Genomic DNA, 14,415 nt, shown 5'->3' on the forward strand with positions numbered 1-14,415 from the left:
CATCATCTTCACCCTCCCTCGCTACCACTAATGCTATGTAAGAGGGTTCTTTACGTCTTACTCCCTTCTTAAATTGGAGGGCTGATAGAAGTTTGGGGTTGTTCAATTGCTTCCTCTGTACGGGAACTACTCCTGTTTGTTCCCCCATCATCAACAGGCTGTTAGCGGCGGGAATAGGGATTGCCTTCTTCTTCACTAGAAAGTCCATTCCCAAGATTACATCAAAGTCATCCATTGGTACTACAATCAAATCCACCCGGTCCTCTCAAGTTCCCAACTTGAGAGGCACTTGTTTCGCCAGGCCCACCGTAGGTAAGGCTTTGGAATTTACTGCTTTCATTTGCCCCGCATCCTTTTGTAAGCGTAGGCCAAGCCTTCGAGCTTCAATCTCTGAACAAACGTTGTGGGTGGCACCTGTGTCCACCATCACACTCTTTGCGGCCTTTCCATTTATCGCCGCATCCACGAACATAAGACCTTTCTCATTGGTCTTCCTGGCTTGAACGACCTGTCCATTAAGGGCATTCAAGAATCTCAGCGCTCCCACTTGTGCGCCATCTTCTCCTTCTTCTACTACCTCCTCTCGCCCTCCCTCGTGCTCTTGGGAGCGAATAAATGCTTGTAGAGCACTAAGAGCGGTCTTATGGGGGCATTCGCCCACTCTGTGGGGACCATTACATAGGAAACATGTCAGAGGTCGGGGTCTAAATCCGAATGCATTGGGGTTCCGCGGTGGAGGCTCTCTCGTGTTCGGAGGTTTCCTATTGTCGCTTCCCCCAGGTCTTGGGAGATTGGCAGGCCTGAAGGGTCTACTGGTATTAGCATTCAAAGGAGACGGTTGGGGCCTTCTATTGATGGGGCTCTCTATTGAGTAGTCCATTAGGCGCTCCGCTGCCCCTAGTGCTGAGGCTAGGTCTTGTACTCTCTGTCGTTGAAGTTCTGTCCTAGCCCAAGGTTTCAGCCCTTCCAGGAAGTGGAAGAGCTTATCCTTCTCAGACATGTCACGTATATCGAGCATGAGGGCCGAGAAAGCTTTCACGTAGTCCCTTACATTACCCGTTTGTCTCAATTCTCTCAAATGTCGTCGGGCAATGTAGTCCACATTCTCGGGAAGGAATTGGTTCTTGAGTTCCTTCTGTAGCTGGTCCCATGTGTCAATGATGCATCTGTTGTTCTTGATATCTTCGTATTTAGATCGCCACCACAGTTTCGCATTATTGGTTAGGTACATAGTAGCCATTGTCACCTTCGTTTCCTCCGAATCCAGTTTTATTGCTCGAAAATATTGTTCCATATCAAACAAGAAGTTTTCGAGCTCCTTCGCATCTCGTGCCCCTCCATACGCTCAGGGCTCAGGCACTTTCATTCGTCCATAGTCCCCGCCCATTGGGACAGCAGGTCGATTTTCTACCGCTCGCATGGTGATGGCGAGCTTGGTGTTTATTTGCCCCATTTCAATCTTTAGGGCTTCCACGGTGGCTCGAAAGTCTTCCGTCAGTTCGTTGACCGTAGACATCAATCTCTCTATGGCCTCTTCCATTGCTCCATCTCGCTCGCCCGCAGTGGAGCTCGAAGGGCTGGTATTGCCCCACGTGGTTTGATTCCACTCGACTGGCTATGTCATCGAGCGTCTCCATCTTTTCGAAGGCCTCCTGCCAGTTGTGGCCTCTGATATGTGCATTTACAACGCCAGCAAGCTCCCCGAGCTGCTGGTCGATGTTATCGAACCGCATTTCGTTTGTCAGCTTCGGCATCCTGTGCGAGTGACTCCCAACCTTGCTCTGATACCAACTGTCACGATCCCACCGCTCTAAGCGTACAACGGGGCCGTGCGGTGCTTACTCGCCCCTCGCGGGTAGTAAGCCAACCGTTAATGTCCCTCGCAAGCAAATAACCCACACGATATTAGTATTGTGCATGCACCGAGCAAGCAATAAAAGAAAGCATGTAATCACACAATCGTTAGAAAATGGGTCAGTAAACAAGGCAACAATACGATGAATTGGAAATGCGTTCGTTTTATTCGGTCTCGATGGAGAGAACAGCAGAGAGGTTTACAAGCACGCTATTAAAAGTTCTCACCTATGCTAGTGGTCTAGCCCAACAACTCGCCGACTAGCCACCCCCCTCCAAAGAGCTTATCGGGCCATTTTCATTCCGACAAGAATACATATCAAAATATGCGAGGAATCATAATGGCACTATTTCGAATAACAAAAGCTAGAAATCCAAGCAAGTGACCATGGGCTTGACTAATGACCCTGGATGAACTTGGCTTGGTATTTACAATCAAAATGCGGAGGAGTGTACGACTCTTACACAAGGGGTGTGAACAATCTTGGGCCAACGTTCATCTTTCACTCACTGGCACTGTGGACTTCGCCAAGGACATTTTGGAGCATCAGGAATTAAGAACTCCATCTTTTCGGAACTTAAAACATTGTAAGTAGAACCGGTTACGCAGGGGATGCTCATTGCAATAGATCAGGGCCACAGGTCGAATAGCAGTACAAAGTAGGGAGCTCAAAAACCCCTGCATTTCATGAATTCAAATCCCACAAGCATTTTGAAGCAATGTTAAAAGTAGTATTGCAGGAAAGATTGTTATCTGAAAGAATGAAATTGTCAAGAGTAGGTGGAAAACCGAAAAAATTGCCGTTATTAAATCATAACAAAATTTTGTAAGTTGAGAAAAGAAAAGAGGCACCACAACGGAGTATAACTTCACATATCAAATTAATGAAGATGAAGAAAATTACTAATTTCATATCGGAGATTTGATTAAAAAAAATTAAAAAAAGAAAAAAGAAAAATTGGTTCAACGAACAGAGAAGCAGATCTTACAAATAGCTGCGGAGAATTACAATTGGCAGTGCAATGCTGTTAAAATTCTTTATACATCATGTAAGTTAGTTCCTGCAGAAAAATCCGTTGTCTTAGATTGAAAAAAAAAAAAAACACTTATCTTTTCATTATGTGGTTTTTGTTAAATGGAAGTGTTACAAAAAATAAAATAAAATAATAGCAATAGAAGAATAAAATAAAACACACAGATTTATGTAGAAAATCTTGATGGAAAAAACCACGGACAAAGAGAGGCAAGCTTTTATTAATAAAGATTGGTACAAAAGTGAGCAAAATAGAATGATTAAAATCCTTAAAAATTACAACCGAAAAAACTCCGAAAAAAAAAAATATATATATATATATTGTACAGACGGAATAAACAAAAATTGGAAAGGTCCATACCAACGAACTTAGAAACAATCAAAGAGTAGTATAGCCGAAACAATTGTTACCTGACATGGTAAAAAAAATGCTTAGTAAAACCTTTCTTCAAAAGTTGTAACTGTAATCCAGAGAGGTCGGAAATCAAATCTCGTAACAAATCAATAAAAATAGTGAGGAAAAGAGTTATACCATACCAACAGTATAATAAGTCATTCACTGCATTTTCTTATTCTTGGTGCCAGAGGGACGAAATGCACAGCATATAAATGGGTTTTACTGTATATTACATAAATTTAACCGTGGTTTTGAAGGAATAGAGAAGAGAAGCTTTTTATTTTAAGGAATAGAGAAGAGAAGCTCACTCTGAAAATATTTGCAAGTCATGCTTTTGGACATTATCAATCTTTGAAACAATGTTTTTATTGCGTGCTGTCATGATGATCTTACATCCATGTGCGGCAGATTCAAATGGAACCATTAACGCACACCATATTTGATTATTCACCTTCCACACATCATCAAGAACAACTAGAAATTTTTTGCCTTTTAAAAACTGCTCCAATCTATTTTGAAGTTGAAATGTTTCCTTGATACCACAGCTTACTGATTGAGTGATTGCCTCATAAATAATCTTTGTTAAGGTGAATTCATCATGTTCATCAGAAACTCTGATCCATGCTTTGACATTGAAAGGTCTCTCCATAACCTTGTAATCAATGTTCCTGTAAACAAGCTGAGCAAGGGTAGTCTTGCAGATCCCACCCATGTCGACAATGGGAATTACACATACTTTATTGTCACAGTGTTCGTCATTAGATAACAGCAACTTCATGATGGCTTCCTTATCACCAACCCTCCCATAAATATCAGATTCTTTAACCAAAGTAGCTTCAGATATCCTTTGGAAAGGTCTGGTTTCAACACCTTCGACCAAACGAAGACCATCCTTTTGATCCAGAAGACGAAACTGCAGCGTGCTAAGGACCTTCTCTATCCTTTCTTCTACTTTCTTAACATTGACTCTAGATGGCTGAGAGTTGCGTACCTTCTTAAAGGACAAAATTTTGGCCGTCTTGGAGATTCACCTTCCATCTTGCATCGCAGAGCTTCATTGTTGATCACATAAACCATGTCCTCTTCATTGTAGATTTCGTCTCTGAGCTCCTGAAGCCACTGCCTCACATCTTTGTCAGTGATTTGTTTACTCTCAGCATCATTCAGCACTCTGTTAGCTGTCAATAATATGACCTTCAACTTCCTGAGCACTTCATCAATCTTCTTTCCATCAATAAAGTCGATGAATTCTCAAGATTGAGATGATGGAATGCTCCAGCAACCAGTTCCAGCGCCTTGAGATTGAGATGATGGAAAGCTCTCAGAAATCACAACTGCCAAGAGAGAGTGGTGGATTTTGCTGTCCACCTCCTTAGCATTCATCACATATATGACAATAATTTAGCTCCACTTGCAATGCACTAGTAAAAGGGAAGGGCTCTGGGTCAATGGAAACTATCTAACAGAAAAAACCAAAATAAAAAAATAAAAAAATAAAATACACTTACTGTAAACGGTGTTCTGTGCACATTGGAATGGATACTTTTCTATAATTATACTCTAGAGTCTAGAGCTTTTGACTATTGTTTTTCTGTTTGGTGAGACTTTAAGCATTAAGAATTAATGGGTTTGGTTTGAATTTTGGTTGGTCGTTCCAATCAGTGGGTTGCAATGGAATCATATGGTTACTTCGCAATAATATTAAAATGGGACACTTCTAATATGTGAATTGTAATGGTTGTTCTTTTTCAAAAAAAAAAAAAAAATTAAAAAAGAAAAATGAAAGAGCAATGGTTCCCTTAACCGATTTTCAGAATGTAAATTGGGGAATGAATGAAGGTCAATGCTGTCATATGCTTTAAACATCATGTAAATTCCCACAATTTTTTTTTTTTCTGTTTTATTGAAACTAAATACATATATTTTCAATAATATGTAATACATGGTTTTTGTTAAATGAATAAATCAAGAAACTCTGTTTTTAGAAACTCAAACATCTAGAATAAAATTGGTTATGCAGGGGAAGTTGACTACGATGGACCGGATCTACTGGTTTGAGTAGGCACTGAATAGTTAGGAGATCAAGCCCAGAAATGTTAAAAGGGTGTGTATAAGGCTGGTTTGAAGGTGTATCTAGAACCTCAAGAGCCCATTCCGAAGGCCTATTTTGGAAGCCCAAGAGCATGCCAAATTTTCCTTCCAATTGGAATTGGGTCCTTTCTTTCACTTTGAACGCATACCGTCCTGAAGTTTGTAGTTGAATATGCCAAGTGTGTTTGATGATATATATATATATATATATATTTTTTTTTTTTTTTCCCCAAGCCATAATTCCATGCTATTAGATTGGAGATTTTTGAATATATCTATATATATATATATATATATGTAAGTTAGACGTAAACTTTTCGCTTATAAGGTGCTGAATTACATTCTTAAACGTAAGGCAATTACACAATCTTTTACTGCATGGAAAGCAAGAACATCAACATTAGTAAGGAAATAAAAGGAACATTTGCTGTACGTTGAAAATGCATGTTTAAATTCCGTTAGCTATTGAATAAGATTAGAGAATGTAATAGTACTACTGCAGCATCAGCAACCAAGAAAGTTGCGCAATTTGTAAGTTGGAGATCTCCCCCATAACTAAATAGAAGCTTTGCCTTGTTGAGATCAGTCAGAGGGGTCTGACAATTGCAACCCTGTCAACAGTTCATCAAAGTAATGAGAATCAAGGACCAGGACTATCACATTTACATATATATCCATACTCTAACAAAGATCAAGGAAAAGTAGATCTTAAAAATAGCTGCACAGAAATTACCACTAGGCAAATAAAATGTTGTCATATTCTTTAAACACACTAAATTAAATTTCTGCAGAAAAAAAAAAAAAAAAATTCACCGTCTTAGATTGAAACTGGTATAAATCACATTATGTTTTATTGATGTATAATACATGGTTTTTCTTACCTGAATAAGATAAGAAAGTCCATCTTCTGAGAGCCTAAACATTGAAAGTAAAATCGGTTATGCAGGGGAAGCTGACTGCAATAAACAAATTGCTGGCAGTATATGGAGCTCAAAACCCCAGCATTTCTCTGGTAAGAATTCAAAGGGGCAAAAGTGCATTGTAGAAATGTTATAGCAGTATAGAATTGTTACCTGAAGACTGAATGGTCAAAAGATGTTGTAAGTTGAGATCTGCCCTCAAGCTAAAGTAAAAGCTTGGTATTATTGAAATCCCGAGGGGACTGAGATTGGTAACCCTGTGAAGATCAGTTCATTAAAGTAATGAGAGGCAATGAAAATTTAATAGTTTTTCTATATACTTCAAGATTAAAGATAAAGAATTAAGGAGTTAAAAGAGAAGAATATGAAAATATGTAAACTGACACAGTTAACAGCTAAGCAGATCTTACAATAGCTCTAAAGAAATTACAATTTGGCCATACATCATGTAAATTCCTGCATAAAATAAGCCATTGTCTTAGATTGAAACTGGTACAAAACACATATTTTTCAAACAATGTGTAATACATGGTTTTTAATACCTGAATGAGTTAAGAAAGTCCATCTTTGGAAACTTTTACATCTGAAGTAAAACAGTTTCGCAGGGGATGCTGACAGCAAGAAGACTATTTAATTGTTGGATTACAAGAAATGAAAGTTCAACAGTTTCATGGGTAAGAGTTCGAATCTCAAAAGCACTATGAAACAATCAAAGAGATTTATGATAGCAGATAAAGTAGTCACATGTAGACTACACTGCAATGGTCAAGAAGATCTAGGAAAACAAAATGTTTGCTCCCAAAATTGTAACTACAATTAAGAGAAGTTGGAAATGAAATCTTAATTAAAACAGTGAGGAAAAGAGTTCATAAGTTGTAACATATCAAGACAACAAAAATAAATCAAATGCTGGGCGATAATAGTGGATATATTATTGCTGGGCTTGAGGCAGAGAGTGAAGAAACGGTCAGCAAGTTAACATTACATCAAGTACAACTTCTTTTATTTGAAGGAAAAGAGGAGAGAAGATTATTCAGTGGTTTTTATCAGAAACACTTTACAGTGGCAGTGAGAGTTCAAATATTTTGAACTGGAAAATAAAATTATATAATGTAGGATAAGCAGGGGAGAGATGTCGGATGATGATGATCACAATAAATTTAAACGATCTGAAGCAAAAATTTTGAAAAACTGAGTAATCTAATTGAGAATATATACTAACAAACACTTTTGGATGAGTCAGACGGCATTTATAAAACAAATTTAATTTTACAGAGAATTTTTAGAACGAATGGTGATTATATTGAGTTCAACTGGGAAAAAGTAAAAAGAGCATAATAGAAGAGTATTTAAAAAAAAAAAAAAAAATTACCCGAAAATTTTTAGAGAAGATGGACAATCGTGTGTAGAACACGTCATCATATGTCTTCTAAATCTTCAAGTTTATATATTATGCGAGGGACATGAGCAATCTTGGGCCAATCTTCCCCTGTCTCTTTCTGGCACCGTGGAATTAGTAAATTACAGTCTCTGATATCCAACACAGAAAAAGATTGTGGCAGCCTTTCTTCTGGCAAGCACAGGAGCTTTTCGCACTGAGTAATCCTCAAATTTTGAAGGGAGGTAAGGTTTCGAAAGGCGTTGGCATTTAGCGATTTGAGGTTTGGAAGATTACTGAGCTTGATAGAAGTGAGAGAGGTGGGCAGCCCTTCATCTTCTTCTACCAGGCATTGCAGGTGATCGCATGAAGAAATGTACAATTCTCGAAGGGAGACGAGGTGTCCAAAACCCATCCCATCTAGGGATTTGAGGTTTGGCAGAAATAATAGCCACAGACAAGTAAGAGAAACGAGCCTCCGCAGATTGCCCCCCAAAACCTTTTCACAGCAGCTGATATGAAGTGAGTTTAAATGGCATGGCCAACCTTCTTCCGACAATGACACCAATTCACTGCATTCATATATCCGAATACTTTTAATGTGGGAAGGCAATCTCCCTTGAGGAAACGACTTCATTGTTAGACAATTTTCTAAACTCAACTCGTCAAGCGATGGACATTCACACCTTGATAATGAACCCACCAGGTCGTCACTACTTCGAAAAATTGAAAGTCTTGTCAAGGATGGAAGATAATCTGGTATGCAAGCACCATTTAGCTCTGGACAATCTGAAAACCAGAGATCCTTGAGATTTAAAAAAACTCCACCACAACTCTCTTTGCTACATCCCATCAATAACCACTCCTTCCATCGTGGCATATTCGAAAAACTTAAACTACATAACGACTTGAATGGTTTACTGTCAACTGAAGAAAAACCATCATAAAAAAATTCATTGCCTATTCTCTCCACCATATCAAATCCTGTAATCCACAACCATTCCAAGGAAGGTAACTGTCCCAGAGGTGGCAACCAACAACAATTTTTACAATTAGATAGCGTCACAGAAGTTATACAAGAGAATGAAGGATGTCCTATCCAACCTGGGAAGCTTCTACCTTTATATTTTCTGATTTCCAAATATTCTAGATTAGCCGTGTGAGGTTGAAGTCTCTCAAGTACCTTCCATGCTTCATGTGAATCTTCAGTACTATCACCCTTCCACTCCAAGATCAGTTGACGAATAAGCTTCTTATCCTTCAAATTGGCCTCCGAAACATCTTCAACATTTACTACATTCTCAAGATTTGTAATGCACAATTTACCACCCAGATTTTGAAACTTACCTAGCTCTTTAATATTGGATTCGATGTTTTTGCCTACAACAAACTGTCCTAAACTTTCCAGACTTTTCAAGTTTGAGAGTTGTGGTGCCATCCCTCTTAAACTTGTCCCAACAATGTCGAGATGTTGCAAATTGCTTAGCATTGTGATATTGGATGGTAAAAGAGTAAGCTGTCTACAACCATTCAACTTTAAAGTACGCAAGTCGTGCAAATTACATACCGTGTCAGGTATCCTTTTAATTGCACTACAAGATAAGTCTAAGTACCTTAGATACTTCAAATTGTCAATTGTATCTGGCAACCGAGTAAGTTCACGACAAAATTGCATTATTAATGTCTGCAGACTGTACAATGAACAAATTATATCAGGTACTTTTGTAATATCAGAACCGGACAAATCCAAATACCGTAAAAGCGTTAAACTACCAATTGAACCAAACAGTTTTGTACTAAGAGGATTACATGTATGTAGATTTCTAGGTATAGAAAGCACTCTTAGGTATTGCATTGATTGCAATTGTGGAAAAAATTTTTCGACTGGTTCTTTGAATAACACAGCATCTAATAGTATCAAAGTGCGCAAAACCTTATTTTCACAACCAGCTCTTAATTTCTTGATAGCACAGGAATGATACATCAAAAGTGATAAATGACGAGTCTTTTTTGTCATAAGGTCCCCTGAGTAGTTGTCATCCAACGTCAAACAAGATTCTCCTGATACAAATTGAGCAAGATCATTCAGAAGATCATGCATGGTAAGTCCACCAAATGAGGAAACATGAAAGAATGACCTCGATACTAGATCTTTAACATATTCATTTCCAACTTCTTCTAGTGGCTTGTTTCTTTGGGGTTGCAAAAGATCTTCTGCCATCCATAGTCTAATTAATTTTCCCTTTTCAATTGTATAATCTTTAGGAAATATTGAGCAATAAGCAAAACATCGTTTTAAACATGGAGGCAGATAGTAATAACTCAACCATAAAGCTGGAAGAATATTATTCTCTTGTTGAGGTAACTCCCATATATCACTCTCTAGTATGTTTTCCCAAGCCTTGGGATCTAGTTCCGAATGCAAAAGACCACCTAATGACTTTACTGCTAAAGGTAGACCTTTGCATTTTTTTATGATTTTTCTACCAATTACTTCCAGAAGATCCGGATATGCTGTTGGCTCTACACTACTGAAAGCATGTTTTGAAAATAACTGCCAAGAATCTTCATCCGATATCGTTTGCAGTTCATGCTTTGGGACATTACCAATCTTTGATGCAATGTTTTCATTGCGTGTTGTCATGATGATTTTACTTCCATTTGCAGCAGAATCAAATGGAATCTTTAATGCACACCAAGTTTGATAGTTCACATTCCATATATCATCAAGGACAAGGAGAATTTTTTTTCCATCCAAAAACTGCTCCAGTTTATGTTGAAGTTGAAATGTTTCTGTGGTACTGCAGTTATCTGATCCAGTAACAGCCTGATAAATCATTTTTGTCAAGGTAAACACATCAGATTCATCAGAAACTGTGATCCATGCTTTGCCATCAAAAGGTTTCTCCATGACTTTGTTGTCAATATCCTTGTAAACAAGCTGAGCAAGGGTGGTCTTACCAATCCCACCCATGCCAACGATGGGAATTACACAAATTTTATCACCACCTATTTGATGATCAGATAACAGCAACTTCATGATGGCTTCCTTATCAGCATCCCTCCCATAAATATCAGATTCTTTAACCAAAGTAGCTTCAGATATCCTTCGAAAAGGTCTGGTTTCGACACCTTCAATCAAACGAAGGCCATCCTTTTGTTCCAGAATAAATTGCAGGGTGCTAATGATATTCGCTATCCTCTCTTCTACTTTCTTAACATCGAATCTAGATGGTAGGAAGTGGCGTACCTTGAACAGCATTTTCCGTCTTCTAGATTGATTAGCTTCCAGCTTGGATCGCAAAGCTTCATTGTTGATCTCAGAAACCAAGTCCTCTGCATTGTAGATTGCATCTTTGAGCTCCTGAAGCCACTCCCTCACAGCTCCATCAGTGATTTGTTTCCTCTCAGCATCGTTCAGTACTTGGTTAGCTGTCAATAACATGGTCTTCAACTTCCTGAGCCCTTCTTCGATCTTCTTTCCACGAATCTTCTTTCCACGAATGAAATCAACGACCTCCCGAGAATCCATTTTGGAAAACAAAAGCTCAAGTGAAGCAGAGAGGAAAGCGCCAGCAACCAGTTCAAGAGCCATAGTTGGTCTTTCAAAAAACAAAGTTGAAATAGAGATGACGGGAAGGTTCAGAAATCTGAACTGCGAACAGAGAGAGTAGTAAGTCTTTGCAAACTCTTCAAAAGCATAAAGATAAAAGCTGAGAAAGACAGAAGAGAAAGCAATATAATTGATGGTAGGACCCAACTTAGGCTTTCGACTATTCTTTACTACTCAGTAACAATTTGACAAAAATTTAGTTGAAAATTCAATATTGCACCGCTAAAAATGAAAGATTACACAATAGGAACTAGCTAACAAAATGTCAGATGGTAAATGGCATTCGGTAAACATTGTTGAATCTTCAAACTTGGAGAGAGAGTTTTTCTCATTACCAGTCCAAGTACTTCAATTGCTTAAGTGCAAATTAATTTGTATAAGATATCTTAATTGTCACATGTTTTTTATTGTATTGTTAGGTTTACTTACATGGATATGGAGATTTTTTACTAACTCAGTTTTATTTTTTTTATTTTATTTTTTAATTTTGCTAAAAAATGTTGGATAAATAAATAATTTGAAACAGGATAGGAAAATCTAAATTAGAAATAATAGAAAACTAATATATTGAGTAAGAGTTTGAGTATAAAGTCGTCTGGAAACCCGAGCGTTTAGTTTTAACATTTCTCATCTCTATATTCATGTCTACATTTCGAAATTCATTTTACTTGTACAATGCATCGGAGGACAACTGATAAGTCCATCAGATGAATGTATATGAGGAATTATTTTTCAATTAATTTCAACTGTGCTTTAATTTCCAATCCACATACATATTGAAATACTTAATATGAAGGAGCTGCACTGTCTTCTACTACATAGAATGCAAGAACATTAACATTAAGATGAATAGAAAGAAAGATTTAAAATTTTTTGATTACATATAAAAGTTCAATGAGCTATTCAATGAGATTAAAAACTGTACTACTGCAATTTCAGCAATTAGGAACGAGATTTGTAAACATAACAAGAGTTTAGTCAAGTAAATAAGAAACAATGAAGATCTAAAAACAATAAAATCCAAAAAATTGAGGGATAGAAGAAGAGGGCATTTTCGGATTTTAATACAAAAGGGAGTGTATAAGGCTGGTTTACTGGTGTATCTAGAACTTTCGACTGTATATCGGGCTGGTCTTGTGGTGTATCTGGAACTTTTCAAACGCTCAATTCAAAGTGTTTGAAGCCCAAGTACATTTCTAAGGTGGCCTATTGGGTAGGTTCTATGTGAGTCTCTGCATGCCGAACTTTCCACCCAATTGAAAATTTGGGTCCTTCGTTGACGGATTGCATGATTTACACCCCCCCCCAAAAAAAAAAAAAAAAAAAAAGGGAAAAAGTGATGATATTATTTTTCAGTCTTAAAAAGAAAAAAGTGTCCTAAAACAAAAAAAAAAAAAAGAAAAGAAAAAGAAATCTTACCAAGAAAATGTTTTCCATAATAACTTATAATACCAGATTCTATTTTGGAATATTAATTTCACTAAAATAAAGAAAGAAAATAATAAAACTGCAATAGAAATCGTAAACAATTTTGATGAGAAAAAGAGAGGCTCTGCATTTTCTTCTCATTATAATAATATTATTTTATGTTTTTCCATAATTCTCTTTTAAACAAAAATTAAAAACTAATAATCCTTTATCGTTATTTTCTTTTTGTTGCTTTATTTTTTTTAATGCATATCCAATAACTTTCTGATGGAAAGTTTCTATTCTTTCGCAGAAAGCAATTAGCCAATAGATTTGTTCAATTTAGCATTGATTAAAACTTACAATTGATTCAATCAACATTTATTTAATTTATACTTAATTCAATCATGGATTCAGATAATATTGATAAATATTTTCAACCAAATTATGCAACAGAATTATAATTAATTTTGCCATATTCTTGATTTTTATTATATTGCTTATAAGTCTAATACATAAACTACAACACATCTTAATTAGTCAATTCTTCAATTACTAACAGGTCTTACTGAGTAAAAGATTTAGTTGGTAAGGATTTGTTAGTTATTACCAATCATCATCCATATATACATGCCGTGTATGCATCATTGAAGTTTTCCCCAAAAAAAACATTTTTTGAAAAATTATACAAATGCTTAGCTTAGCTTCCAACTAGAATAGGTCTTGTTGTGGACTACTAAAAAATACTTCAGTGTAATTTTAAAATTCAAAACTAATATTATTTATTATTATTATTATTATTTTGTGTTTTTTGAATCAGTAAATTCAAAAACGACTCATTCGATACAAGTGCATTGAAAATAATCCCACAAGTCTATCCACGAAACCTGAATTCATTAAAAATAAAAAGGAAATTACCTTATGAGCTCGAGTTGTTATGCCGACACTTTGATCGCTGTCGTTGTTCTTTCCGTGCAAAAACGAACCAAACCAACTTCCAAAAGATAATCAGGGCATCGACCTCTTTGTTGAGATTGAAGGGAAGCTCTCAGATATCACAACTGCCAACAGAGAGTATTCGAGCAAAATGATTAATTTGCAAAAACAGATTTTTTGTAAGCTGCAATTAGATTGAAGCAAATAACTTTGCAAGCTCAAAAAAAGAAAAAAGAAGTCTTCGCAGTCTTCGGAAGCAAAAAGGAAGATGCTGAGAAGATAGAAAACAATAATTCATGGTAGGACCCAACTTAGTTTGTGATTGCTTTGGAGGTTCATAATTAATTCTAAGTATTTTATAATTTTAGCTAGTTAAAAATTTGCTTTTAGAGATGGAATAGTAAGTTTAAAATTTTGATTTTTTTATAATTAGGATAGATAAATTTGAATGCCTTAAAGAATTTTAATTAATCAATATAATATCATATCATATTTATTTTTTATTTTATCAAATAATTATACTTAAATTAAAATCCTCTTCTTTTTTTTCAATAAAATACTAAAACTCTCTTCTAAATTTAAACAAAAGCTTTGACATAATTATTGAGAATTTATTATAATATATATTCTTAACAATATAATTATTGATGCAAGTGTTTGGTATCGGTTTCAAGCTTTTAGTCTTAACATTTCTCATCTCTATATTCATGTCTATATTTCCAAATCAATTTTACTTTCCAACACATAGAAGGACAACTCATAGGTCGATCATATTCAATCTATAT

The 14,415-nt window shown here is 36.3% G+C and overlaps 2 protein-coding genes across 5 annotated transcripts; both read right to left on the reverse strand.

The window, feature by feature from the left end:
• Positions 1-3,589: 3,589 nt before the first annotated feature.
• LOC132800170 (putative disease resistance RPP13-like protein 1) lies at positions 3,590-6,299 on the reverse strand. The gene is made up of 4 exons (XM_060813191.1): positions 6,258-6,299; positions 5,874-5,987; positions 4,360-4,506; positions 3,590-4,276 (listed from the first exon to the last, which is right to left on the reverse strand). Exons 1-4 carry the CDS (start codon positions 6,297-6,299, stop codon positions 3,590-3,592), a joined length of 990 nt encoding a protein of 329 aa, XP_060669174.1.
• On the reverse strand, positions 5,663-13,967 carry LOC132800115 (putative disease resistance RPP13-like protein 1). Of its 4 annotated transcripts, none has more exons than XM_060813097.1 (8): positions 13,613-13,966; positions 7,669-11,329; positions 6,839-6,907; positions 6,707-6,752; positions 6,450-6,553; positions 6,258-6,291; positions 6,110-6,161; positions 5,663-5,987 (listed from the first exon to the last, which is right to left on the reverse strand). In XM_060813097.1, exon 2 carries the CDS (start codon positions 11,267-11,269, stop codon positions 7,715-7,717), a length of 3,555 nt encoding a protein of 1,184 aa, XP_060669080.1. In that variant the 5' UTR covers positions 11,270-11,329; positions 13,613-13,966; the 3' UTR covers positions 5,663-5,987; positions 6,110-6,161; positions 6,258-6,291; positions 6,450-6,553; positions 6,707-6,752; positions 6,839-6,907; positions 7,669-7,714. The 4 variants fall into 4 exon arrangements, with proteins under 4 accessions (XP_060669080.1, XP_060669081.1, XP_060669079.1 ...); XM_060813098.1 differs by having other exon boundaries at positions 6,258-6,349; XM_060813096.1 differs by lacking the exons at positions 6,110-6,161; positions 6,707-6,752; positions 6,839-6,907 and adding an exon at positions 12,383-12,558 and having other exon boundaries at positions 7,669-7,684; positions 7,728-11,324; positions 13,613-13,967.
• Positions 13,968-14,415: the final 448 nt, after the last annotated feature.

Source organism: Ziziphus jujuba, chromosome 12 (assembly GCF_031755915.1).
Source record: "Ziziphus jujuba cultivar Dongzao chromosome 12, ASM3175591v1".
Classification (NCBI taxonomy): Eukaryota; Viridiplantae; Streptophyta; class Magnoliopsida; order Rosales; family Rhamnaceae; genus Ziziphus; species Ziziphus jujuba.

What these genes read in the sequence shown, in the direction of transcription:
- LOC132800170 (XM_060813191.1), bottom strand. Translation starts at nt 6,299, where the DNA reads ATGTTTAGGCTCTCAGAAGATGGACTTTCTTATCTTATTCAG. An exon ending in GACTTTCTTATCTTATTCAG is followed by an intron (nt 5,988 to 6,257) that starts GTAAGAAAAACC and finishes AACTGTTGACAG; the next exon opens with GGTTGCAATTGTCAGACCCC. An exon ending in TCTACAATGAAGAGGACATG is followed by an intron (nt 4,277 to 4,359) that starts GTTTATGTGATC and finishes TCCTTTAAGAAG; the next exon opens with GTACGCAACTCTCAGCCATC.
- LOC132800115 (XM_060813096.1), bottom strand. Translation starts at nt 11,269, where the DNA reads ATGGCTCTTGAACTGGTTGCTGGCGCTTTCCTCTCTGCTTCACTTGAG.